This window comes from Pongo pygmaeus, chromosome 2 (genome assembly GCF_028885625.2).
Source record: "Pongo pygmaeus isolate AG05252 chromosome 2, NHGRI_mPonPyg2-v2.0_pri, whole genome shotgun sequence".
NCBI lineage: Eukaryota > Metazoa > Chordata > Mammalia > Primates > Hominidae > Pongo > Pongo pygmaeus.
Window position 1 is genome coordinate 61,514,567 of NC_085930.1, and position 26,794 is coordinate 61,541,360.

The 26,794-nt window shown below is 43.8% G+C and overlaps 1 protein-coding gene across 1 annotated transcript in view; it reads left to right on the plus strand.

Annotated features, from left to right (window-relative positions):
- Positions 1-26,794, plus strand: part of RAB7A (RAB7A, member RAS oncogene family) — an 88,137-nt gene that overhangs the window by 55,631 nt on the left and 5,712 nt on the right. The window contains exons 2-5 of the mRNA XM_054482161.2: positions 13,342-13,402; positions 15,946-16,072; positions 24,138-24,356; positions 25,307-25,435. Coding sequence (XP_054338136.1) covers positions 13,350-13,402; positions 15,946-16,072; positions 24,138-24,356; positions 25,307-25,435 — 528 coding nt within the window. The 5' untranslated portion in view covers positions 13,342-13,349. The remainder of the gene's footprint in view (positions 1-13,341; positions 13,403-15,945; positions 16,073-24,137; positions 24,357-25,306; positions 25,436-26,794) is intronic.

Here is a 26,794-nt window from a genome sequence, read left to right on the forward strand (position 1 = left end):
AAAAAACAAAAAACAGTTCACACAGCTGAATGTATCTGAGGTGGGATTGAAACCCATGGTTGTGGCCGGGCACTGTGGCTTGCTGTAATCCCAGCACTTTGGGAGGCCGAGGCGCTGAATTAGCTGAGGCCAGGAGTTCGAGACCAACCTGGGCAACATGGTGAAATCCCATCTCTACCAAAAATACAAAAATCAGTTGGGTGCGGTGCCACGTGCCTGTAATCCCAGCTCCTCAGGTGGCTGAAACAGGAGAATCCCTTGAACTTGGGAGGCAGAGGTTGCAGTGAGTCAAGATCGCCCTACTGCACTCCAGCCTGGGTGACAGAGCGAGACTCCATCTCAAAAACAAAACCCATGGTTGTGATCCTAAAACCAGAAGGTTGGCTTTCCATTGTCTTGTTTTGGCAATTACTAGCCATCTTTCTTTCCCCAGTGTTCAGTATAATTAGCAGTCTTCCTGAGAATTTGGGAGCATTTCCTTCTGGTTACCTACAATGGGGACTGTGATCTCAAGTTCCTTAAGCATCTTTGAATGGGACAAAATAGAACCTGGCCTGCTACCTTGCACATGACTAGCTATGGAGCCTTAGACAAGTTGTGTAAATCTTGAATTCTCAGGAAGAAAATGCCATTTGAGCTCTAGCTGAATGCACAAACACTGCACATGCCAGAACCATTCTCCCTCATGATCCATCCAGGCTGATGCCCGCATGGGTGGAGATGCTTGCTGTCTTCCTCCCTGTGCCCTTTTCCCAGCCTCACAAGCAGCATGCGATGTCACCTTTAATAGTGCCACATAAGCTCCATGGGCTGGCTCTAAGGGACAGCACTGTGTTCATGGCACAAAGGCCTGCTGTGACCAGTAGTAACAGCAAAAGTGACTGTACCTTCTGATACTTAGCCACCCCTTCTTGTGACACACATCAGCATGCCTCTGTTGTCCATAGTAGGCTCTAGTAGGATGCAGGGCTGTCAGCAGAATTTATTGAAACCTGGAAATAGGGGTGGGGGGGCGGTGGGGGAAGTGCCCAGGCATTCTTTATGTCTTGTATAATCTCTCTAGATTTTGTTTACTCTCTTCAACTGTTTATTACCAAAGGATCACAGGTCACCAAGCATGAGGAAGTACTGTCTATACGTTTTAAGTAAGAGTCCAGGTAGCACTTATTGTTGTTGCTGCTTCAGAGAATTCTCCTTGGCCAGAATTGTCAGCCTACCTTTTCTTGCTTAGTGGTACATATGAGGTGTCATAATGGGCAAGAGGCTCAAAGTCTTCATTTGAATAAGAGAGTGTCTTGTGCTAAGAATCTGCAGCCCTCAGGGGAGCCTAAAAGAAGGCACTCTCACAGAGGCAGTGACCCGAAAATGTATATCTAAACAAAGACAGGCTGGCATTCTCTATCATCTCTTCCTTGGCCTCTGGGCGTGTCCACTGTCCCTGCACTATTGTTTACCAAGCCCTTGCACCACAGGCACTACTGGGATTAGGAATTTGGGGATGAAGGAGAGAATACCTTCAAGGAGAATTTATCCCCCGTCTCCCCTACCCCCCACAAACACACACCTCCCACCTGCCCTATCCTCCTCCTGCCCTACCCCCACTTGGATGAGAGGCAGAGACCCAGGTAGTCATGATTCAAGTATGCTTTTTAAAAAGGTGTCTGGCCCCCAGGTGCTCTTGGGTTTGAGGGAGTGGTATCCAGGAAGACAGGCTCTCAACACTGCCTAGACCTCACCTGCCCCCTCCAGATGAGCAAGCTCCTGGGCAGAAAGGGCATTACATTAGGGGGAAAGGTGGGACCCTGTGGAAGGAATGGCAAGCCCACTTGAGACAAGCCGTGTGGTGGCTGGGAACGAGGTGTATTCTGGAGAAGGACTGTAAGGGTAGACTAGATATTTCCCTCACCTGGCTGCTTTTATGTGCCTGCTCAGGCCTCTAGCCTTGGTGGATCTATGCCTTTGGGCCTTGTTCCTGAATCCTAACTGTCTCATTGGCCTGCCAAGATAACTTACTGCACCACCCCCCTGATGCTTAGCTGCTCTCTGTACCTGACCCATCAATCTTGCTCTTACTCATTCCAGTCATTTAACATTTTCCAGCATGCTTTCTGGGAACTTCTCTGAAGCTTGTTAAGGGATTGATAACTAGTAAAATGTTTTGACCAGTTATTTTTAACATGCTGAACACTTCTTTTTAGGCATTGCACGTTCAGCTGTTTAGTCTTGCCTTTGAAAACATTCAGTATTTCTGCTGGTAGTGCTGTCTCCTTTGCTGTACTTTGCCATGATTATGTCATCTGGGCCACCAGACAGCAGACCTCTAGATGGCAGGTCCAGCCATCTCTTCTCTTTTGCTCTCCATGTCTGGTGAATGCACATAACATTCCCAGTTTAGCACAGGCGTCTAGATAGACTTCAGCCATAAAATCCTAGCACAAACTAGTATTCCCTCAGTTAACAGTGAAGCTTAAATATAACTAAATACCACTGTATCTTTAAAAATAGATTTGGTTGAGAGTCACCTCAAACTTACCATGTCTAAAATTAAACACAATTCCTCCCCAAGAAACACCTCACTATTTTTCAGACTTCCCTGATCTAAGAAATCCTCTTGGTCCCATGAGACATAAACACAGGTGACTTCCTTGGCGTTTTCCCTCATTTCCCATACCCATCCCAATCCAATCCATCACTAGATGCCATCCACCTTTACTTTGTCCCCATTCCTTTCTGCTTTCACACTGGTCTAGTACAGTCCTCTCTTGCCTGAAGGTGGCGCAGCATCCTCACTGTCCACCGCAGGGTCTCCTACCCTCCCCACTGCAGGCAGGCAGGGCGCTGGCTCTGCAGGATGAACACTGCTGCTTAGAAATCTCCACAAGTCAGGCTTCTCATTACTCTGTGGTTTTGGGACCTTAGTACGGCCCACTGTGTCCTGCGTGATCAGGCCCAAGCACCTCATTTTCATATCCCCCTCCAAGTAAGGCCTTGCATGTGCGTTCTTTAAGGAAAACTGTTTGCTCCCTTTTCCCCCTTCACATCCAGGTTCAGTTCTTCCCAGAGGAATCCTTCCCTAATTCTCCCAACTAAGGTAATTACCCTTAAAGTAAACTTAACACGTCTTGATCACAGTAGTATTTTACTTTCTGCATTTGGTATGATTTCTCCTTATAGTCTCGTATCTACTTTTGCCCTTGGTATATGTTTGAATAATCTAGTAAGATTAATAACACAATGATTAGTAGTCCTGGGGCTTAAAAGTTCTATTCATGGCATGATTTTTTTTTTTTTTTTTTTTTTTTGGAGACAGTCTTGCTCTGTCACCCAGGCTAGAGTGCAGTAATGCAATCCCAGCTCACTGAAACTTCTACCTCCCAGGTTCTAGTGAGTCTCCTGCCTCAGCCTCCCTGGTAGCTGGGATTACCAAATATTGGAGTAGAGCTTCCTAACTCTGTAGAAGAGAGAACAGAATTAAATTTTTGCATCTGGGCACAGTGGTGCATACCTATAGTCCCAGCCACTCAGGAGACTGAGGCAGGAGGTCACTTGAGCCACAGGAGTTCTGAGTTTTAGGGCATTATACCAATTGGGTGTCTGCGTTAACTTTGGCATCAGTAGAGTGACCCCTCAGAAGCAGGGGACCACCAGGTTGCCCAAGGAGGGTGAACTGGCCCAGGTTGCGACTGGAGCAGATCAAACATCTCTCCTATGCTGATCAGTAGTGGGATTGCACCTGTAAAAAGCCACTGCACTCCAACCTGGACAACATAGTGAAACCCGTCTCTTGAAAATAAAAAAATTAAAAGAATTTTTTAGGCTGGGCACAGTGGCTTATGCCTGTAATCCCAGCACTTTGGGAGGCTGAGCCAGGCAGATCACTTGAATTCAGGAGTTTGAGACCAGCCTGGCCAAAATGGTGAAACTCCATCTCTACTAAAAATACAAAAAAAAGGCGTGGTGGCTCGCACCTGTAGTCCTAGCTATTCGGGAGGCTGAGACAGAGTTGCCTGAACCCTGGAGGGGGAAGTTGCAGTGAACAGAGATCGTGCCACTGTACTCCAACCTGGGCGACAGAGCAAGACTGTCTCAAAAAAAAAAAAAAAAAATTCTTTAAGATATTTGGTCAGCTCCTTGATGTGCTTCTCTCACTAGATATTTTCATTGTAATGAAAGTGTTTATCCTGCCCCCCTAGATCCTTAATGTTTCTTTTCGAAGGCTTCTATCTTTTCCTACTGAGTTTCCTACTAGAGGTGGTAATTCTAAATGGAACAACAGACTGACAGCCTACTTCCCGAGTGCCCCCAAATGACTTCATTATTCCACAAAAGTGGCTTGGCCAGAGCCATCCACTCATCCCCTTCCTTCTTCCTTGTCAGACTACTGGTCTTTCTATTCCTACCCCCTCCCCAGAATGAGTATTTTTAGAAACCAAGTGACTGCTGATGAGCTTCTTTTTCTTCATCTGTTTCCCTATAGGCTCATTGTAACCCTATAGGCTTGGTTTGTTGGAGGAGTAAACAAATTGCCCCAGGAAAGTCTGTAGTACAGTCCCCGGCACAAAGTGCATTCAGTAAGTGGTAGTGATGTCTTGCTGTTTCAGGGGGTCTTCACTATTCAGGCCCTAATTAGATTCCTCAGTTTGGGAAGTTGAGAAGAGTCTGCCTACAACAGACACTGCTGTTCTGCTTGATGCCCAGTGCAGTAGTATTATGTGACTTTCGATGCCTTTCTGGTCTCTCCTCATGACCTTCTCCAAAACTTTATGAGCAAATATTGCTTGCCTACTTCACTCTGAGCCTTGAAGTCTATCAGTTTTGAGGGCAGGATGACTGCTGGGTCTTCTCTAATGGTCATATACAGAGCATGAAGTCTTGGAAGAAAATGAGATGGAGAGAGAGACATTTATCCATGTTCCGTGCTGGTGAAAGTGTGGAATGTTACTTTGGAATCTGCTCAGAAGCCTGCTACTTCCGAACTCCGTATCCCTATGATGCTTCCTTCCCAGTGCTATATTTAGATCATATGTGCAGTAAGTCAATTCTAGTAGGCAAAGTAGGCAAAGACCATCAGTAGACTGAGAGGCACATGGATGAAATGTGTTCTACTAATCCAAGAAATGCCGAGTGATTAAAACATTTGTGAGTCTGTTCAGATTATGCTGACAGAGTGTATTTGTAGGTTCATCTCATCATAATTGAAAACAATGCATACTTAGCAGCAAGGGAAATTTTGAGATTATCCATGTGCTGAATATCATGCAACCTTAATGTTAATAACATGGGAAGATATTTAATATAGAAAAAGCAAGATGCAAAGTTACACATGGTATATAACCTCAACCATTTGAAGGAAAACTAGAAAGACATATACTCATACTAATAGTGATTGCTTCTGGGAGATGGAATTGTCAGTAGCTTTTTGTCTTCATTCTTTCGTACCTTCCTGAGTTTTCTACAATTTGATACCATAGTTAGGGTGGGAACAGTGCAGGGGAGCAGAAAAGCCAACTCTGATTAGGACCCAGCTGTGTTGCAGACAGGCAACTTGGAAACACCAAGCAACTAAAATGTTAACAAACTATAGAACATTAATTGGTTTAACTGTCATGGCTTTTTTGAACCTTTAGCATTTGTTCAAATATCTAGTGCTATCATTACGGTTTTGGATCGGGCACAACATGTAAATCAGAACAGTAGTTGTAGACTCTTCACATCAATGGTTTCCAAACTTGGTGTGTATGCCTGAATTGCCATAAAAGACTTGTTAAAAGTCCCAGCCCTCACAAGCCAGAATCCTCCTTTGGGTGAGAGCTGGTACTGCAAAATGGCATGGTAGGACGTGGGCTGACACTCCTGGTAATTCCAGCTCTGCCACTTCGTTGCTGTCTGACCGTGGATGTGATAAACACCTGGTTCAATTTCATCTCCTGCATTTTACATTGTTTTGATGGCTTTGCAGATATAGTAATCCTCTTTATCTGCAGTCAATCGTGGTCTGAAAATATTAAACGGGAAACTATAGAAATACTATTCTTTAACTGGGACTTACAGGAGTGTACCACCATGCCCAGGTAATGTATTAAATATTTTGCAGAGACTGGGTTTCAACATGTTGCCCAGGTTGGTCTCAAACTCCTGGCCTTAAGTAGTCTTCCTGCCTCAGCCTCCCAGAGTTCTGGGATTACAGGCATGAGCCACTGCACCCTGCCATAAGTTTTAAATTGTGTGCTGTTTGGATTAACTTGATGAAAGCTTGTGCTGTCCCACCCAGGAAGTGAATCATCGCTTTGTCCAGGGTTTCTACACCATAGATGCTACCTGCCCGTTAGTCACTTAGTAGCTGTCTTGGTTATCACATCAATATTGCAATGCTTGTGTTCAAGTAACTCATAATTGACTTAATAATGGTCCCAAAGCACAAGATGCTGGCAATTTGGTTATGCCACAGAGAAGCTCTTGAAGTGAAAAGGTAAAAATTATTGACTTAATAAGGAAAGTGAAAAAATCGTATGCCGAGGTTGCTAAAATTTGTGAGAACATATTTTCTATCCTTGAAATTGTGAAGAAGGAAAAAGAAAATCATGCTAATTTTGCTGTGACACCTCATGCTGCAAAAGGTAAAAGCCACAGTATATGATGAGTGCTTAGTTACAATGGAAAAAGCATTAAATTTGTAGGTGGAAAACATGAACATCATCAGTGTGTCCTGACGGATGACAAGTTTGGTTCTTGCTGTGTTTCAGGCATTCACTGGAGGTCTTGGGGCCTATCTCCCATGGATAAGTGGGGACTACTATACTTTGCTTTCAATTCCTGCAACACCATAAAGCCTTCACCTCCACGTGAGCTATTATCCTACCTGCAAGAATTCAGACTTTCGAATTGCTAACTGACCCCCAACTTCCTAGCCCTTTCCTGCTGTCCTCATTTTCACCATAGCAGTCCTTTGCCCTTCCCCTAGGTACCCCTGTGCATTCCTGGTTAACCTCTTTCTGACCACCGACCTCTGCCCACCCAAGCCCTTGAACAATATTTTTCTTGATCTTTTTACCTGCTGGTGTTTCCTTATTTTGTCAGCTTATGTGGCCATTTGACTTTTCTGTGGCATAGATGAAGAAGGTGATGACTGCAGGAGAATAAAGGAAGATGCCAGCTTTTGATTTGTTATGAGAAACGTTGTACTTGAAAGAAAGAATTCTTTCATCGTTCAAATACTGGTACCAATACTGGTAGTTTCGCTCTGAGGAGCTTCTTCCAATGCACACTGGTGAGGTCTGGTTTGGTGGCAGAAGGAAAGAAATGTGTTATGAATATACCTTATTCTAGAAAGTTTTTAGAGGATATTAATATATACATGGATTAATGGATGTTATCTAAAATGCTTTCCTTGAAGGACCAGGTCTCAGAGATCTTATGTAACTCTTTCTTCCTTTCTACTCTGCCGGCTGCAGATTCTCCTGTGAGAGGAAGTGGTCGGTGCTTTAGAGAACTACTTTCCAGTTAGAAATTTCAAACTTTGTAGCCTTTTTTTTTTGGACTTCATTTCGCTCTGTTGCCCAGGCTGGAGCACAGTGATGCGATCTTGGCTCACTGCAACCTCTGCCTCCCGGGTTCAAGTGATTCTCCTGCCTCAGCCTCCCGAGTAGCTATTACAGGTGTATTTCACCACACCCAGCTAATTTTTGTATTTTCAGTAGAGATGGGTTTTTACCATGTTGGTCAGGCTGGTCTCGAACTCTTGACCTCAAGTGATCTGCCCGCCTCAGCCTCTCAGAGTGCTGGGATTACAGGCATGAGTCACCATGCCTGGCCATAGGCTTTTAAAAAATAATTTCAGTCTTCAGAAATCCATGAAGATGGAAATAGAAATTGGTAACAAAAGCAGAAATTGCTGGTGGACATTTTGAAGCTAACTCTGCTTGGGCAGCTTCTTGTAGCAAAAGTTGGATTTAGTGTGTTTTGTTCCTGGCTTTTTTTTTTGAGATGGAGTTTCACTCTTGTTGCCCAGGCTAGAGTGCAGTGGTGTGATCTCGACTCACTGCAGCCTCCACCTCCCAGGTTCAAGCGATTCTCCTGCCTCAGCCTCCCAAGTAGCTGAGATTACAAGCACGTGCCACCATGCGCAGCTTAATTTTTGTATTTTTAGTATAGATGGGATTTCACCATGTTGGCCAGGATGGATTTCTCAATCTCTTGACCTCATGATCCACCTACCTCAGCCTCCCAAAATGCTGGGATTACAGGCATGAGCCACCGCGTCTGGCCCCTGGCTCTTTTCTAGAAACAAGTGTCCCATTCTTGATCTGGGAGAACATTAAGTACAAAAATATACCTTTTAACTTTTGCCAGTTTAAAGCCATCAATGTCCTGGTAAAAGAAGATGTGGAATTCTTAGGATCGGCTGTTTAGTACCATTTGCAACAACTCTGAAATGCTTAGCAAGCCCTGAGTGAAGATGAAAATCTGCATTTAAATGTAATTTGTCTTACATGATGAGTGGAGATTTTTGTCATTGGAAATTGATTTGAAAAAATCAACAGATTAACATTTTTCTCCAAAGTGGAGGTGGCTGTTTGAGTGTAAAGGTAATGTGCTCCTCTAAGAGTCACGGTTAAGTATAAGGAAACAAAAACATCTGTAATCCCACCACATGGAACAACTTGCTAATATTTGTGTGTATTCCTTTCTGCTTCATGTGTAACCATTTTTACATTTAAATCTTTACTTCTTTGGGAATCTCTTGGAAGAGGAGATGTAGAGATCTTAATTCTCACCAAAATTTTTCTGGCTCTTACCATTTATTGAATTGTTCATCTTTTTGCCACTGAATTTTATAATGCCATATTTGTCAAAATTGTTCATTTCTGGTGTCTCTTTCCTTGATTGGTTTAGTCCTATTCCAGCACCCCACTGTTAATAGTGTATTTTTATAACATGCTTTTCAAGACTGTAAAGGCAAGTCTCTTGTCATTAGTGTTTTAGGGGAAGGGACATTTTCTTGTGTATTTATTTATTTTTATGAATAAAAACGGAATTGTTTAATTAAATGCTCCCCAGCCTCCCCTCCCCACCTCAAAAAAAAAAAAAAAAACAAAAAAACAAAAACAACAACAACCCTGGACTTGTTTAAATAGGAGAGAATGCATGAATGCAAGTCTTTACATTAAGGCTCCCATAGACTGTTTATTCGGATTCTTTTTTTCTCTGTAAAATTATTTTTCTCATTTAGGTCCTGTACTCCTGCTAACCACTGTAATAGTGATTGTTGTATAAATTGGAAAAATCTTTCAGGAAAGTGAATTAGCAAAAATCATGAAAACTTTGCTTTTTTTTTTTTTTTTTTAAGACTATTTTGCTCTTGTTGCCCAGGCTGGAGTGCAGTGGTGTGATCTCAGCTCACTGAAACCTCCGCCTCCTGAGTTCAAGCGATTCTCCTGCTTCAGCCTTTTTGGTAGCTGGGATTAGTTTCCCACCACCACGACCAGCTAATTTTTTGTATTTTTGGTAGAGACAGGATTTTACCATGTTGGCCAGGCTGGTCTCGAACTCCTGGCCTCAGGTGATTCACCTTCCTCGGCCTCCCAAAGTGCTGGAATTATAGGTGTGAGCCACCGCGCCTGGCCAAAACTTCGCTTTGGACTCAGTAATCCCATCCCTAAACAGAATCTGTGAGTTACAGTTGACAAAATCCTTTCCTTGCATGAGAATTTGACCTTTGTTTAACTTTCTAGCTCTGTTTCCCTGGGAGCTAGATAAGGCAGAACATAACATTTGTTTCTGGGCATGGTCCTTATGGTAAAATGTCCCCTGGTTGGTAAATTACATTTGGATGGGAAAGAGCCATGGATGACTGATGGGCCACCCAGGCTTTTGTTTCATGGAACACAGTGACTCTGCTGGGCATGTCCTTATGGGGAGCCTAAGGATCTGTCAAAAGAGATACTTGCACCCCCAAGATTGAGCGTTCTAAGTCAAGGTATTGAGTCGGCACAGTCTCCCTGTGCCTGAGCCGTCTTCTGTATGGACTCTTGCAAGAACTTCTGCTGCTGATGACCTGCCACTGCCCTGCCTGCCAGCTTTGTCTGTCCCAGTCTTTCTCAGTGGACTTGTGCCACAGGTAGCCTGTGATAGTCTTATGAGTCAGAATCTAGAAAGATGTACCCACCCCTCAGCCCTCACAAAGGTGTTGCTGTATCTCAAGGAAGTAATCCCATAGATTACAGCATTTTTTCCAAATTTTTGTTATATTAAATAAAGAGCGGGAATGGCTATTTAAATGCTTAATTCACTCAGAGGAATATTAGACATTAAGACCTAAGGTGGCGTCACGGTCACTGCTTTGTGACACGTGTGGGTAGAGACTCAAAGGGAAGGAAACAAACATGAATTCTGTCATGTAGGAGTGTGGAGGTTGAAGTGTATTTCCTGTTTTTTTTTTCTTTTTAATATTATTAAACAACATTGGTACACCAGTGAAACCTATTAACAAAGCAAGTTATGCAAATCCCTTTTCCCATTCTCAAAGTCAGTCACTTTCATAAATATTCTCCAAATATCTTTGCAGATCCTTTTATCATCTTTTTATCTCTTTTCTTTTTTTTTCCTTTTTGAAAAAGAGTCTTGCTCTATCGCCCAGGCTGGAGTGCAGTGGCGTGATCTCGGCTCACTGCAACCTCTGCCTCCTGGATTTAACCGATTCTCCTGCCTCAGCCTCCTGAGTAGCTAGGACTACAGGTGCGCACCACCATGCCCAGCTATTTTTTTGTGTATTTAGTAGAGATGGAGTTTCACTATGTTGGCCAGGGTGGTCTTGAACTGCTGACCTCAAGTGATCCACCTGCCTCGGCCTCCCAAAGTGCTGGCATTACAGGTGTGAGCCACCACACCCAGCCTTTTTTTCCCTTCCCCAGCACTCACTGCAACCTCTGACTCCTGGATTCAAGCGATTTTCCTGCCTCAGTCTCCCGAGTAGCTGGAATTACAGGCACCCACCGAGCTAATTTTTATTTATTTATTTTTTGAGACAGTGCCTCGCACTGTCACCCAGGCTGGAGTGCAGTGGCATGATCTCGGCTCACTGCAACCTCCGCCTCCCGGGTTCAAGCCATTCTCCTGCCTCAGCCTCCTGAGTAGCTGGGACTACAGGCACGTGCCACCACACCCAGCTAATTTTTCATATTTTTAGTAGAGACGGGGTTTCACCATGTTAGCCAGGCTGGTCTCGATCTCCGGATCTCATGATCCGCCCACCTCAGCCTCCCAAAGTGCTGGGATTACAGGCATGAGCCACTGTGCCCAGCAATTTTTGTATTTTTAGTAGAGACAGGGTTTCATCATGTTAGCCAGGCTGGTCTTGAACTCCTGACCTTGTGATCCACGCGCCTCGGGCCTCCCAAAGTGCTGTTATTACAGGCATGAGCCACCGTGCCCAGCCTTTTCTATTTTTAGTAGAGACGGGGTTTCACCATGTTGGCCAGGCTGGTCTCGAACTCCTGACCTCATGATTTGCCCACCTTGGCCTCACCTTCTTTCTATTTGAAACTTGCCCCTACTATCATCATCTGATCTCTATCTTGAAATGTGATACCAGACCTTAGAGTGTGACATTTAAACTTTAACCAGTCAAAGCGGTCCCTGGGGAGAAAGGTAGGGGAATAGTGGGGCTCCACATATAATGGATAGTTTGGGGTATACCTCTCAGTGCTGATTATGATGGAAGACAGAACTCCAAGTCATCTTATACTGCCCATAACTAGCACTAGTAAGAACTTTCTAGATGAATGCTGGTGGGCTGAGATACAGTGTCTTCACAGTCCAGCCATGGGCATGAGGCTTTTGGCAGAGAAACAGCTTGACCCTCTGCATAGGTCATGGGACCTGGGGTGTGTGCCTAGCAAACCATCCTCTAGTCTGGCTCTTATTCCCATACTGTTCTTGTAGCCAGAAACAGACTCTGAAGCCATCGAGGATGGTCACTTTCAAGAGCGTAGGCCTTGTTAGCAAGTCCTGCCCTTTAGGACAGTAGTCAGGTCTGATATTTCCTTTTAGTTAGTGGTCTTGGGTGTAATACCACCTGTTGAGAAAGAGAACAATTGACAGCCAAGCATCTGGAAAGAGGGGGAGAGCTGGATTACCTTGCCTAGGAGCTGTAACCTGCTGCTTCTCTCACTGTCTTCTAGACTCTGTGTTCTGTTACTCATCTCTGTATTTGGCATACCTTAAGATGGTAGTGGCCAGTATTTACTAATCATCTACTGTATTCTAGTCACTGTCCTGAGCATTTTATTCATTTAGTCTTCACAGCATTCTTAGGACATAAGAGCTATCATCTCTGTATTCCTTATTCCAGCAGAGAAATTAAATGACTGGCTCAAGGTCATATAGCTAAATTAATAAGCGGCAAAACCAGAATAGAAATCCCTGTGGCCTGGGTTCATATCTGCTGCTTAAGTCACTCCCACTGTAGGCACTGCTGTCAGCCTTGCCTTCAAAAGGTAGGTGGTTAAAGAGGAAACTAACAAGTAGTTCTTCTGAGTCCCATTCATTTTCTGGAAGTCACTGAGTCATACCCTGGCAAATGAGAGGCAATTACGGCAGGAGCCCTGTCTTGATGAGTAGATAGACCATGCTGTGGCAAGTCCTGGAAGACAGTTGAGCAGAGATCAGGCATTTTTCACATCTTCTGGTCATGAGTAGACAAGGCTGCCTGAAAGATTTTCTGGAAAAGAGTAGTCCCTAGAGCTGCAGAGTCAAGTATTCAGACGGTACCCAACATTTAATACATTTCTACTTGGCATTGAGTATACAGTGGGGAGTAAAACTGTCTTCATGGAGATTATTAGAAAAGGGATAGAACAGATTAATATAGTACATAAAAATGTCAATTAGTGGTAAGTGCTCTGAAGAAAAAGCAAGCAGAGTAACGGGATAGAGAGCAAATGAGGGGTTACGCTGCTTTAGATAAAGCGGTCACTTCTTTGAGAAAGTGATACTGAAGCAGCAACCTGAATGAAGCAAGGACCAAGCTGTTGAGTAAGTTGGAGCATTAGTTCAAATTGCCGATCCATTCAATTGATCCGCCACCCAAGCGAGAGAACACATTCTCTCCAACAGCTTGCAGGGGCAGGATGGCCCTGCTGTGCTGTTCTGCCTAGCTCTTGGGTCCAGAGTTCTGGTGAGTGATACTGTTCTTTGTCAGGGCCCTCTGGGTGGAAAGAAGATAACTAGCAGGAAGGTTCAGGGCCCTGCACTGTTGGGGCTGCTCAGACATTTGTGCAAAGGAGGTGTTTTGTCTTGGTGTTTCCATCACACTCACAGTGATTTCTCCTTTTCCCCCTTTAGTTTGAAGGATGACCTCTAGGAAGAAAGTGTTGCTGAAGGTTATCATCCTGGGAGATTCTGGGTAAGTTTCTCATGAATTTGAGCTAACAGATTGGCTCAGAGCTAAGCCTCTCTGCTGCGGAGCCCACACTGTCCGTGCTGCCACTTCCTGCTTTCATAGTGAGGCTTAGGGCCTTACATGTTTCCCTCCATGGCAGAAATTTAGATGATCCCTTGTTATATAACCTTTTGTTCTCTGGTTTTTAGCATGATTTTTATGGGGAACGGATGGCTATTTGAACTCAACTAAGGATAGGCATTTTCATGGAATCCCTTTTCTCCAAGCCGGCCAGGCTGGGGAGTCTTCCTTACGTGGATGTATTGCCATTGGCATCTGGCCTAGCAGATGTGCGTTTTTTTTGTTTGTTTTGTTTTGTTTTGTTTTGTTTTGTTTTGTTTGAGACAGAGTCTCGCTCTGTCGCCCAGGCTGGAGTGCAGTGGTGCGATCTCGGCTCACTGCAAGCTCCACCTCCCGGATTCACGCCATTCTCCTGCCTCAGCCTCCCGAGTAGCTGGGACTACAGGCGCCTGCCACCACGCCCGGCTAGTTTTTTGTATTTTTAGTAGAGACAGGGTTTCACCGTGTTAGCCAGGATGGTCTCGATCTCCTGACCTCGTGATCCGCCCGCCTAGGCCTCCCAAAGTGATGGGATTACAGGCGTGAGCCACTGCGCCCGACCCAGATGTGCGTTCTTAGTACACCATACAGTATCCTGCTGCTGTGCCTGCTTCAGATCTATCTGCAAAAGAGCCTGAGACGGCAGAACTGGGTTCTAATTCTAGATGTGCCACTAACCATGTAGCTAACTCTCATGGCTCTTAAGATTCTGTGGTAGGTTGGGTGAGATGGCTTATGCCCATAATCCCAGAGCTTTAGAGGCTGAGAGGAGGATTGCTTGAGCCCAGGAGTTAGAGACCTGTCTCTACAAAAAAAATTTAGCCAGGTGCCGTACCTGTAGATCCAGCTGCTGGGGAGGCCGAGGCGAGAGGATGGCTTGAGCCCAGGAGTTTGAGGCTGTAGCAAGCTATGATCATGCCATTGCACTGCAGCCCGAGTGACAGAGCAAGACCCCAACTCTTAAAATTTTGATTCTGTGGTAGGCTTTTCAGACTTGGCATCTGAAGGGACCCATGAAAGCTTTGACTCATTGGAAGCTTATGTATTTTTTAAAATAACAACAATAGCAAATGCAGGTATGCTTCTTTATTCCAAAGTCCCCTGCCCTTCCTTTGAAAAGCCAGAGGTTTTTCTGTCTTGACTGGCTTATTTGAATCACCTGAAGAACCTTTTTTTGTATGTGTGTGAGAGACAGGGTCTTGCTCTGTTTCCCAGACTAGAGTGAATGGTGCAGTCACAGCTCACTGCAGCCTCAACCTCCTGGGCTTAAGCTATCCTCCCACCTCAGCCTCCAGAGTAGCTGGGACCACTAGTATGTGCTACCACTCCTGGTTAAATTTTTGTATTTTTTGTAGAGACAGGGTTTCACCATGTTGCCGAGGCTGGTCTCAAACTCCTGGGCTCAAGCAATCCACTCGTCTCAACCTCCCAAAGTGCTGGGATTACAGGCTTGAGCCACCATGCCCAGCCTTTGAAGAACCTTTTATTTGCTAGCATTTGCCCAGCCCCAGACCAGTGGGCTAGGGCCTAGATTTGTGCTCTCTGTCCTACCCTGCAACTCCATCCCCGTCGGGATGGAAAGATAGTGCTTTTAGGTCTGCCTTCCCCAAACTTGTGCAAAAAGTCTCACCAAGCCCTTGTTTAATTCCAGGTTTTGCCACCTCTCCCCTTGTAGATTCTGGCTCAGATGGTCTGGGTTGGAAAACACTGCCTTCGGCTGTCTAGGTACCTCCAGGTTCTTTAACACAAATATGAACATGTTCCTTTGTGGCCAAGAAAGGTGATATCACTGGCTATGGGGGAAGGTTTTTGTATTATCTTTAGGTTACCTTAACCTCATCACACAAAAATCACACATTGTCTCTTGCTGAGTTTTCTTACTGGAAAACATATTTGGAGGAGCATTCTTTGAGGTAGATTTGTTTTGGTGATATATTGGTGCTTTTTCTGCTTCAGATTTTAAACTTTAAAGCAGCAAATTGTCTGAGTGGTGTATGTCTGCTGAAAGCCAAGGTCTTCCCCCTGGTGTTACTTCATCAAGCTAAATAGCAGCCACTAAACGGAGAAACATCTAAGATAGCAGGGATACTGTTGGAATAGCAGAGCAGTCTTAATAGTGAAGCTTCTTTTAGAAAGGAGTATATTTGCTGGCATCCTTCTAGAATGGAAAAAATAATACTAGGCTCTACCATTTGACCTGGCTGTGCCAAAACATGTAAGCAGCTTTTCCACATCTGCCCCACATCTGTACCCTGTATTTTTACCCAGATAGAAAACACAAAACTTCAGAAGTGTAATGCTTGGAAGGCTACTGGCATTGCCCTTTGCTGTGAGGGCAGTTTCTTGTCCTTCAGGTCAGGCAGATTCTTTTAAATGCTTCAAGTAATTCATGTCAGTTTCAGGACCCTCCTATTTGACTTATACTTCTGGTTTTTCTCCATTTTCAGAGTCGGGAAGACATCACTCATGAACCAGTATGTGAATAAGAAATTCAGCAATCAGTACAAAGCCACAATAGGAGCTGACTTTCTGACAAAGGAGGTGATGGTGGATGACAGGCTAGTCACAATGCAGGTAAGCACATGTCTTGGCTGTGCTGACCAGGCCTTGACAGTTCATTTAGTCTTAATCTGTCCTCATGTGTAGACATTTTCCTTCCCTGTTCTTCAAATCTTATTATCCTATTTGTAGATAATTGGCCGATACTCAGTTAAATTTGAATTTCAGATCAATAGTGAATACTTTTTTAGTATACTTCTAGTGTATCTCAGATACGACTTGCTAAGACACACTAAAATTTCTTCTTCTTAAAAAAAAAAACTCAGATTTATCCTTTCTTGTTTTTTGTTGTTTTTAGTTTTGTTGTTTGCTAAATTTGGCAACCTGCAGGTCTCTGTCTTGTGCCTCTCTTGACATCCTTGCCCAGTGCTTTAGGTAAACATCTTTGTCTCACCTCATTAGCAAGACATAAACTTTCTTTATTTTTTTGACTTCCTATTTCATATGTAACTTCAAGAGTTGTGTGTCTATTGAGCCAATCTTTTTTTTATGTATCAGCTTATTAATCTTTCAAGGGTTTCCCTTTCAACAGTTAGGATAAGATACAGATTCTTTCATATGACTTGTTGAAAAGCCTTCACATTCTGGCTATAAATTATTATTCCCTTTTTTTCCCCCATTGAGTCATTTTGTTTGTATACATGTATTACATCCCTAGAAAAGAAACCCCTGAAGGATGGATACCTTGAGTCCAGGAGTTCGAGCCTGCAATGAGCTGTGACTGCTCCATTATACTCCAGCCTGGGTGATGGAGTGAGACCCTGTCTCTAAATTTAAAAAAAAAAAAAAAAAAAAAGAATCCCAGGATTTTCCCTCCTGTATTTTCATCTCTTTCTTCATGGTCCATGATGCCAGCTGAGGTTGTCAGTACAACCTCACTTTGAAACCCAACTATTGGGATAGGAGTAGATTATTCTGTCGTTTGTCTAGATCTTTGAGTTGCACATCAAATCTGGGGCCAGTCATTCCAGGGGCAGTTTTCTCCTTCCAGTCCTTCCAAATCATGTGCTGCTCTTACAGACTTGTGTTGGTGGATATGTCTTTGCTTCCAGCAGGGCCTGTATACCCACCTGAAGTCTCCAACTTTTAGCTCAGTTCTTTTGAAACTTCTATCTCTATGGCAGTTTTTCTTTCCTATATGCTTCTGGAGGCAAATACAATTCTAATCCCATTGTAGTCCTAGAAAGTACCTGGCAAATAGTGGGGCTTGCTGAAATGTGTGAATGATGTAGGTTAAAGGTAGAAATTTGTGCACGTGTTGACCTCCAGCCATGGCATGCTCCTAGAGGATCAGGACTCTTAATTGACTCACACTTCTAGGACAGAGCTAGTATGAATCTCTCATCCTTACCTCACCTACACACATACACCTAGAGATCTTCAAAATGTAACTACAGTTTAAGCAAGTCAATCTTGAGAATAGAACTGGAAAACCTTGGCCCAAGGAATTGGCAAAGCTTGTGTCTGCAGTTGTTGGAGAATCTCAGTCCCACTCTCCACATGTACAGAAATCTTTGTCTCAAAGGATTTAACATAAATCCCTGTCATTCCTGGCAAAAACAAGGGTAAGACCACTCTGTAGGGACATGTACTCTACCGCAGGAGAGAAGATGAGTTCATAACCACATGAGGAAATAATGTGCCACAGGAGATGTTCACAATGACTAGAGATGTTCTAAAAAGAAATAGAAACCATAATGGAAAGGGATACTATAAAAAAATGAGGATATGGAAAACTTAGAACTTCAAGAAGTGAAAACATAGTATTGAAATAAGCTAAATGAACAGTTAAACTGTAGATTAAATGCAACTGAAAAAAGCAGTAAGCCGTAAGAGCTGAGCAAATTTTCTAAAAGAAGACTTAAAATTGTAGACGACTGAAAAGCAAAATCTTAAGAGCAACTATAGAAAAAAAAGACATGACTTATAAAGGAACAACAGACTGACAAATTCTCAACAGAAGGCAGAAGGGAGTAGAATTACTTCAGGGAGCTGGGGTAAAGGCCCATCTGAAGATTCTCCATGTGTCGCAGCAAGACTCAGACTGCCTTTTGCTCAGGGAAAATAGAACTTCTCCAGCTGAGCTGTGGTTTTGATAGCCATGTGGGCCAGCGACTTCAGAAATCAGAGTTCGGCCCCTGCTGGGTCGGGGGTTGTCATAACACTCCTGTCTGTACTACTAAGCTGGGACCTTGGGGCGCTGCACTCTTGAAGTAAACCCCATCAGGAGATCCACAGGGCACTATGGGCTTCTCAGGAAGCCCAAATTCCAGGAAGGATAAATAAAAAGAATTCTGTGTGACTCATAATGAAATTAAAAAAAAAAAAAAAAAGTCTTAAAAATAGACTGAGGAAAACCTGACAAGCACAGCACTGAGGCTGTCAGGTGACTCTTGGCAGTAGCAGCAGAGCCCAGCAGGCAGTGGGGTATGTTGGGAAAGAGACAGGCAGCACAGTGTTCTGTCTCTGCTGAAATAACCCTCCTGAATGAAAGAGTACATGTTTAAGGGCTAGTGGCAGAAGTTCTAAAGGATAACTCCAGGAAGAAAGTGATTTCATGTAGATGAGGAAAGAGTGGAAAAAGATAACAAGTTCCCAAGAGATTGAAGCAAAAGGATAGCCCTTGTGCTTTTGCAGCCAGTTTCAAATACTAGAAGTAAATGAAAATCATTGTCTCTGCACAAAGGCGTCATTATCCTGATCTTGAGGAATCCTCATGTGTTTTTCGAGGGCTTTTAGCAGCTTGCAGTAAAACATAATCAAAATAAAACAAGGCACCACAGAAAGAACCAGTGGAAACTTCCCTGGTAATTCCAGAGTGTTTTTTATATTTAAAGAAATAAGGAAGATACAGAGTTTCAGTTATATGAGATGAATAAATCCTAGAGATGTGTACAGCATGGTGCCTGTAGTTAACAATACTGTATTGTACACTTAAAAATTTGCATGCTGGATGCGGTGGCTCATGCCTGTAATCCTAGTGCTTTGGGAGGCCAAGAGAGGAGTTCGAGACTAGCCTGGGCAAAATAACAACATTTCATCTCTACAAAAAATTTTTTTGAAAGAATTTACTAAGAGGATCTTATTGTAAGGGTTCTTATCACAAAAAGTAGTAATAAAAGGATGGGGGGAAACCTTTTGATGAGTAGGTTTGTGGCCTACATTGTAATGATGGTTTTCTCTCCAAACTCATGAGTTGTATGCATTAGATCATTAGATGTGTGCAGCCTTCGTATGTCAGCCATACCTCACTAAAGGGGCTTTGGTTAAAGATAAGATAATCTTTTATCTGCAGGGAAGAAACGAAACAGTTGACATTGATGGGGGGAGAAAATGAAGCACAATCAATGAAATTTGGAAATTCAGAGAATGCTGCTAAAGCATAGCAGATTGGCCACACCAGAAAAGGTCTGGAAGAATGAAAGAAAAATGGCAGGAAATATGAAAGAGATAAGTGAAAGTGAGAAGGTTGGACTTACTTTTAATCAGTCTCAGAAGGTGTAGAGAGAGAATAATAGATCAAAGATGATATTTGCTGAGAATTTTCGAGAATTGGTGTGGCACCAATCCACTGACTCAAGAAGCCCAAATTCCAGGAAGGATAAATAAAAAGAATTCTGTGTAAGTCATAATGAAATTAAAAAAAAAAAAAAAAGTCTTAAAAATAGACTGAGGAAAACCTGACAAGCACAGCACTGAGGCTGCCAGGTGACTCTTGGCAGTAGCAGCAGAGCCCAGCAGGCAGTGGGGTATGTTGGGAAAGAGACAGGCAGCACAGTGTTCTGTCTCTGCTGAAATAACCCTCCTGAATGAAAGAGTACATGTTTAAGGGCTAGTGGCAGAAGTTCTAAAGGATAACTCCAGGAAGAAAGTGATTTCATGTAGATAGGTCTGAAGGAAGAACACTTCAATAGTATACTTGTATCTATTTTTGGAATCATGAGTATGTAACTTCCAAAGTAATATGAGGAAACAAAGATCAGAACTATGTAATCTAATGTGTAGGGAAAGATTAGTGACTGCTGTGTTTCTTGTTTTTTAAAGTTCTCTATACTGTTCAGAAAGAATCTGGAAATTGATTAGTATCTTAGATGGAATCAAATAGGCATGCATGACAAATTTCCAGGGAACATGTTGTGAGTTCGTAGTAATTTAAACAGTGATATTAGTATAGTAATACACAGATCACAGGAACAGAGGGCACAGGGTGCACCTCTCTGGTAATACATGGGGAGAAGGGTGTTGTAGGGTACATATTTTATTTTATTTATTTATTTATTTATTTATTTATTTATTTATTTTTGAGACGGAGTCTCTGTCGCCCAGGCTGGAGTGCAGTGGCGTGATCTTGGCTCACTGCAACCTCCGCCTCCCGGGTTCAAGCAATTCTCCTGCCTCAGCCTCCCGAGTAGCTGGGACTACAGGTGCGTGCCACCACGCCCAGCTAATTTTTTGTATTTTTAGTAGAGATGGGGTTTCACCATGTTAGCCAGGATGGTCTTGATCGCCTCACCTCATGATCTGGCCGCCTCAGCCTCCCGCAGCGCTGGGATTACAGGCGTGAGCTACCACACCCAGGCTTTTTTTTTTTTTTTTTTTTTTTTTTGAGACAGGAGTCTTGCTGTTGCCCAGGCTGGAGTGCAGTGGCCTGATCTCAGCTCACTGCAACCTCCGCCTCCCCGATTCAGGCAATTGTCCTGCCTCAGCCTCCCAAGTAGCTGGGATTACAGGCGCCTGCCACCACGCTTGGCTAATTTTTTGTACTTATTTTTAGTAGAAACGAGGTTTCACCATGTTGGCCAGGCTGGTCTCGAACTCCCGACCTCAGGTGATCCACCTACCTTGGCCTCCCGAAGTCCTGGGATTACAGGCGTGAGCCACTGCGCTCAGCCAGTAGGGTAAATAAGTGGGACCAGGACAGGGCTTTACATTCTAGCTTGGGGGAACCAGAGGATTCAAGACCTGAAGGTGGAAAAAATACAAAGTGAAAACTTTAAAAATGAAAATAGTGAATACTTTTCACCTTTGGCATTTGAAAATACAGAAAGTACAAATCATAAAATGTTGAAGATTGATTAATAGATTACATTAAACATCTAAATAACAAAATTCTCAGACTAACAAGAACAAACCACACAAGCAGGCGAAAAAGATGATAATGCCTAATAGTATCCAAGCAGTAGGCAACCTGGTGGATGCTAGAATATAGGGAGTGGAACAGCCTCAGGTTGATGTTAGGAGTGTAGTAATGAGTACAACCTTTTCAGTAGAAACTGCCACTCTGCTCCCCAGTGTTGAACATACACTTATACAGCAATCCAGAGTTCTGAGTCTGAGTGTATGGCCTAGAGAAACTTATTTCTGGGCATTATGAGAGAGGTGTAATGAGAGTTATCATTGCAGCCTTGCATGGGGAGTGAAAAACTGCAAATAACTCAAATGATCTGGGAAACTAAGTGTAGTCTATTAAGGCAATGAAATATTATATAACTGTTAACTTTTGGGAATGAAAAAAGACAAGTTGCAGAAAGCTGTACAGGATGATACTGTTTATGTAAGGCATCTCTTCAGGAGCGTTTACTTGTGGTGAAGAAGAAAGAAAATGCAATGGGGGAAGGGTTAACTCTTGGAAAAAACGGATTAAAATAACTTAATTTTTGTCACATCAGAATATTGGGTAGATAGTTATAAGGGTATAATTTTAAATGGAGAAAACAAAACATTTTGAGACAAGCAGGCTGGCTGGTTTCCTGTTTTGATGTGGTCTAGAGAAAAAGAATAAAAGCCCCTTACTCAAGCTGTAGCTTACCTAACTTCCAGACAATCAGCAACAAAAAACCCTGAGAAACTGTTATCAAAAGTTCCTGCTTCATGGGGCTAGGGACCTCCGTGGGGCCCCCCAGCATGTGCAGTTAGACTTAAACTTCAACTTACAGTTACCTTTTCCTCATTTAATGCCAAAAGTCACACCCAAGGTGGAGATTTAACCTGCTAGTGCTACACGCAATTTCTGAAGAAGCATGTATAGCCACTGTGCGTGCACTAGAAAAACCCCTCCTATATACATACCCTGACATCACCCCTCCCCACAGGAAAGCCCTTTAAAGTTAACTCCCACACTGCTTTCAGAGAACAGCTGCCCCTTTCCTTTTGCAGTGCTAGCTCACTATGCACAAGCTAATACACTTTCACTTTCTCTTTGCTGTTGTGTCTGGTGATCTCTCTTGATTTCTATCGTGGAAGATTCCAAGAACCCGGGTCGCTGTTAACAATTTCAATTAAAATATTTAAAAAATTAAAGATCACAGTCAACCATAGGACTGTACTTGTTGATGTTTTGATAAATATGGCCTTTACTTTTGTAAAGTTAAATTAATTTTGGTAACTTTCTAGGAACCCGTCAACTTGTTGACTTCTTTTTGATGTATTACTTTGCCTTCTCTGTGTATCTGAGTTCCAGATGATGAATTGGTTCCACCTAACAGTAACAGAGTTCTTATGTAATTCTGCTTGTAGGAGTCCATCTGAAAAAAGCCATTTGAAATACAGAGAAAGCTCCCTGTGCTAAGTTCATTGCTGAGTTGTTTATAATGATAGGAAATTGTCAGCAATATTTTCTTAAAAATAGGAATCGATGGTTCACTAAATCTGTTGGGCAGCAGTAAAGTCCAGTGAACCTGCTCTCCCATGTCACCCCATCTGCTGTTGCCAGAGTGCCCTAGTGCGTGACAGGGTAGAGGGGAGGAACGTGGGAGAATGTGGAGAGTGTCACGTGTGCAGTCTAGGATTTCAGCTCCAGAAAACCTCTCCGCGCATATGACTAGAACAAGACATGAACTCCTTCCTGTGTGGGAGGATGCCAAGTGTTCTTTTGTTTGTTGTTTGTTTGAGAATGGGGTCACTTCTCCGCTGACAGAGATGCATACATATTCCGTGTAGAACATTGGAGAACCAGGAGAGCACAGTGATGAGTACCACCAGCAGCCCCGATCCTGTTTAGTCTACATGTGTGGACTTTGTTTATTGTACCTGGGCAAGGGAGCATTTAGTGCCCTAGCCTGCTGAGAGGCAGTGGAATCATTAGAAATAAATTTGTCTTTTTTGCCCTTCATCCTTATATCTGAGTTGTTATCATGTTCGTCCGGCTCTGTTTGAGTGCCTGTTACGGATCTAGGGCAGTAAGTATACCCAGCCTTGCTCTTAAACCTAGCATGGCAGTGATTGATGTGACCAGCTTAGAGCTGGGCAGTAGTACCTGGTTTAATCTTTACTCTGATGTGTGTTCTCATTGTCTTTCTCTTGATCTCTTTTTGTCAAGAGTTTTTCATTTGTTTTGTTTTTTAATTGAGGTATAATACAAATGAAATATAACATGCTAATCTTTTTTGTTGTTTAGGCAAACTTTTCTCTTTTTTTTTTTTGAGACAGAGTTTCGCTCTTGTCACCCAGGCTGGAGGGCAATGGCACGATCTTGGCTCACCGCAACCTCCGCCTCCCAGGTTCAAGCGATTCTCCTGCCTCAGCCTCTCAAGTAGCTGGGATTACAGGCATGCACCACCATGCCTGGCTAATTTTGTATTTGTAGTAGAGACAGGATTTCTCCGTGTTGGTCAGGCTGGTCTCAAACTCCTGACCTCCGGTTATCCACTGTGCCTGGCTAGGCAAACTTTTCATACAGTAAAATGCATAGATTGAACTGTATCATTCGTGAGTCATCACCTCACTTCCCTATATTTCCATTGCTCTCAGAAAGTTCCCAGAGTACCTAAGTTTTATTTATAGTTCAAATTTTACACACTTAACCTACCTGTGACCACTACTTGGATCAAGATATAAGAAATTTCTAGCACCCTGGAGATTGGACTCAATGTCACTCGCTCATAGACAGACACATACTTACAATATTTGTGAGGATTGTTTCAGATACTCTGGTGCTGAAATTTGCTTCCTGAAGTCTGGTGTCATTTGTCTTTGTGGGTGGCCCCACAATCTAGCCTATTTCTTCTGGCACCCCTTGCATACATGCTCCTGGTGCTCTGCCTAGCATTCTCCCAAGGAATAAATGTTTTGTCTCTCACAGATATGGGACACAGCAGGACAGGAACGGTTCCAGTCTCTCGGTGTGGCCTTCTACAGAGGTGCAGACTGCTGCGTTCTGGTATTTGATGTGACTGCCCCCAACACATTCAAAACCCTAGATAGCTGGAGAGATGAGTTTCTCATCCAGGCCAGTCCCCGAGATCCTGAAAACTTCCCCTTTGTTGTGTTGGGAAACAAGATTGACCTCGAAAACAGACAAGTAAGTACCAATGATGATAGATATCGTCACAGACACCTGCTCCCCAGGGGCCTTGTGAATTTGGAGGGTTCTCTGCTAAGCTCACATGGCTCTAGGAGGTGCTGGTGGAGTCTTCATTACCATATGCCAGCCCTTCAGGCCAACTGCCTTTAAGGGCTGGGACCCAGGTGACCTGGGTTAAGTCCCCATCCTGCCCCCAGCTGGCTGTGACTTTGGGCTATTGTCTTGGCTCTCTCAGCTTCAGTTCCCTTTCTGCACTTTGAAGGAGGGAATTCGGTTTTGTCATTCTCAGTAGTGCCCTCCCAGTACCTCCAGGCCATGCGTGGATCTCCATGTGTGCAGAATATTGCTTTGGGCTTTGAGTGAAATTGCTGTACTGTAGTTTCAAATATCATTTCTGTTGGAACATGGACTCTTTGATTAATTACAACTAGGTTTATTTCTGACCATGGATCTTTTCTTAAGTGACTTAGTCCTTATCTCTTGGCTGAAAATGGGCTAGGGGTTGGGGAAGGAATGAGAATGTGTGAGTGGCATGGGTGATATCACACTAGCAGTAATGGTGAAGGGGCTATAAACCTTAAGACCAAGCTGCTGGGCATTTCCTGTCCTGGGATCCCTGAGGTCCCAGTAAACACTCTTCATTTCTTCCTGGACTGGCTTCTTACTCCATTCACAAATGGCTTTTAAGTATAACTGAGGGTCAGAAGGTATGAGCTGTAGACCGAGACAGGCTTTGAGCTCTCTAGCTGAATCCTAGCAATCCTGAGCATAGCCAGCAAGACAAGTTTGGACGGGTCTGCAGGTCTCCTCCAACACCCTCTTTCCCCGTGTCTGTGTCCTCACCTGTACCACCTGTAGACAAGGGGCCATGACACTTCCTGGGGAGGATGGAGTCAGTGCTGGCTGCTTCTGTCATGAGCCTATGTGCACTCTGCTTCTTCTTTCAGGTGGCCACAAAGCGGGCACAGGCCTGGTGCTACAGCAAAAACAACATTCCCTACTTTGAGACCAGTGCCAAGGAGGCCATCAACGTGGAGCAGGCGTTCCAGACGATTGCACGGAATGCACTTAAGCAGGTGGGTCTCCCACAGCTGACCAGCCCACTCTGGTGATGCCGGACCACTGACCCAGTCCCTGCCTGGCCTCCTGCCCTTAATCTTCTTCCCTAACCCACTCTTTTCTGTATAGCCAGAATACCCTATGGTTCATCTGGGAAGGGTATGACATGTTCTGCTTAAGCTTCCAGAAATCCCACTTTGGGGGGAATAATCTAAAAGATGCAGAGGCTGTGAAGTCTGAGGCTGCCCTTCTTTTACTAGGCTTGTTCTTATTTTCTTTGCTGCGATTAGGAGATCAGGTCACTGGGAGACCCCGAACAGATTGCTGCTTCTATTTAAGGAGGAAATAAACATGAATATGAATCCCAGCTCTGCTGCCTACCAATCATTATATCTAGTTTGGGCTTAAAAAAAAATTATGGCCGGGCACTGTGGTTCATGCCTGTAATCCTAGCACTTTGGGAGGCCAAGGCGGGCTGATCGCTTGAGGTCAGGAGTTCGAGACCAGCCTGGCCAACGTGGTGAAACCCCCTCTCCCCTAAAAAATACAAAAAAATTAGCCAGGCCTGGTGGCGGTCGCCAGTAATCCCAACTACTCAGGAGGCTGAGGCAGGAGAATTTCTTGAACCCAGGTGGCAGAGGTTGCAGTGAGCCAAGATCATGCCACTGTACTCCAGCCTTGGTGACAGAGTGGGACTCTGTCTAAAAAAAATAAAACATTAAAATAAAAAAAAATTATATCTGAACTTCTACCCCCTCACCTGAAAAATGGGAATACCTGCTTTTGCAGGGTGATTATGAAGATTAAATGAGACAGACTCTTCCAGCTCTCACATACTGACTGGTAACTTTTTTCCTTAGAAACAGTTAAGTAAACAACACAAAGAAGGAAGAAGATGTAGGAAAACTATTCAAGGAATACAATACCTAGAATTTCTTATTTACTGTTTCTGTGATTAGATACAACCACTCATGCGAGTTGAAAGTCTGTTTTGATGTACAGCTCTGTTAGGGGCAGTGGTGATTAAGGCAGGTCACGAAGCCTCATCAGACAGTGTCTGGGGGTGGTCAGAGGTGTGGCAGGTTTGGGAGGATGCATAGAACACTTGAAGCACATGGTGGCTGTGAAGGGCAAGGCAGATTCTGCTGACTCCAGGAAGCCGGCTGAATGAAGGTAATGGCTTTCAGCAGGACAAAGAGTTGTTTGGAATGGTTGCTCCAAGGACCAGGGAAATTCTGGCATGGATGGGGTCTGCACTAAGTGTTCTAGAATGAAAGGGACAGATCTACTCAATGAGGAAATTGTTCCACCCAGAATGCCAGGAGAGCCCTCAAGTGGTAAGGAGCAGACCAAGATGCAGACTTGGCCACCCTCAC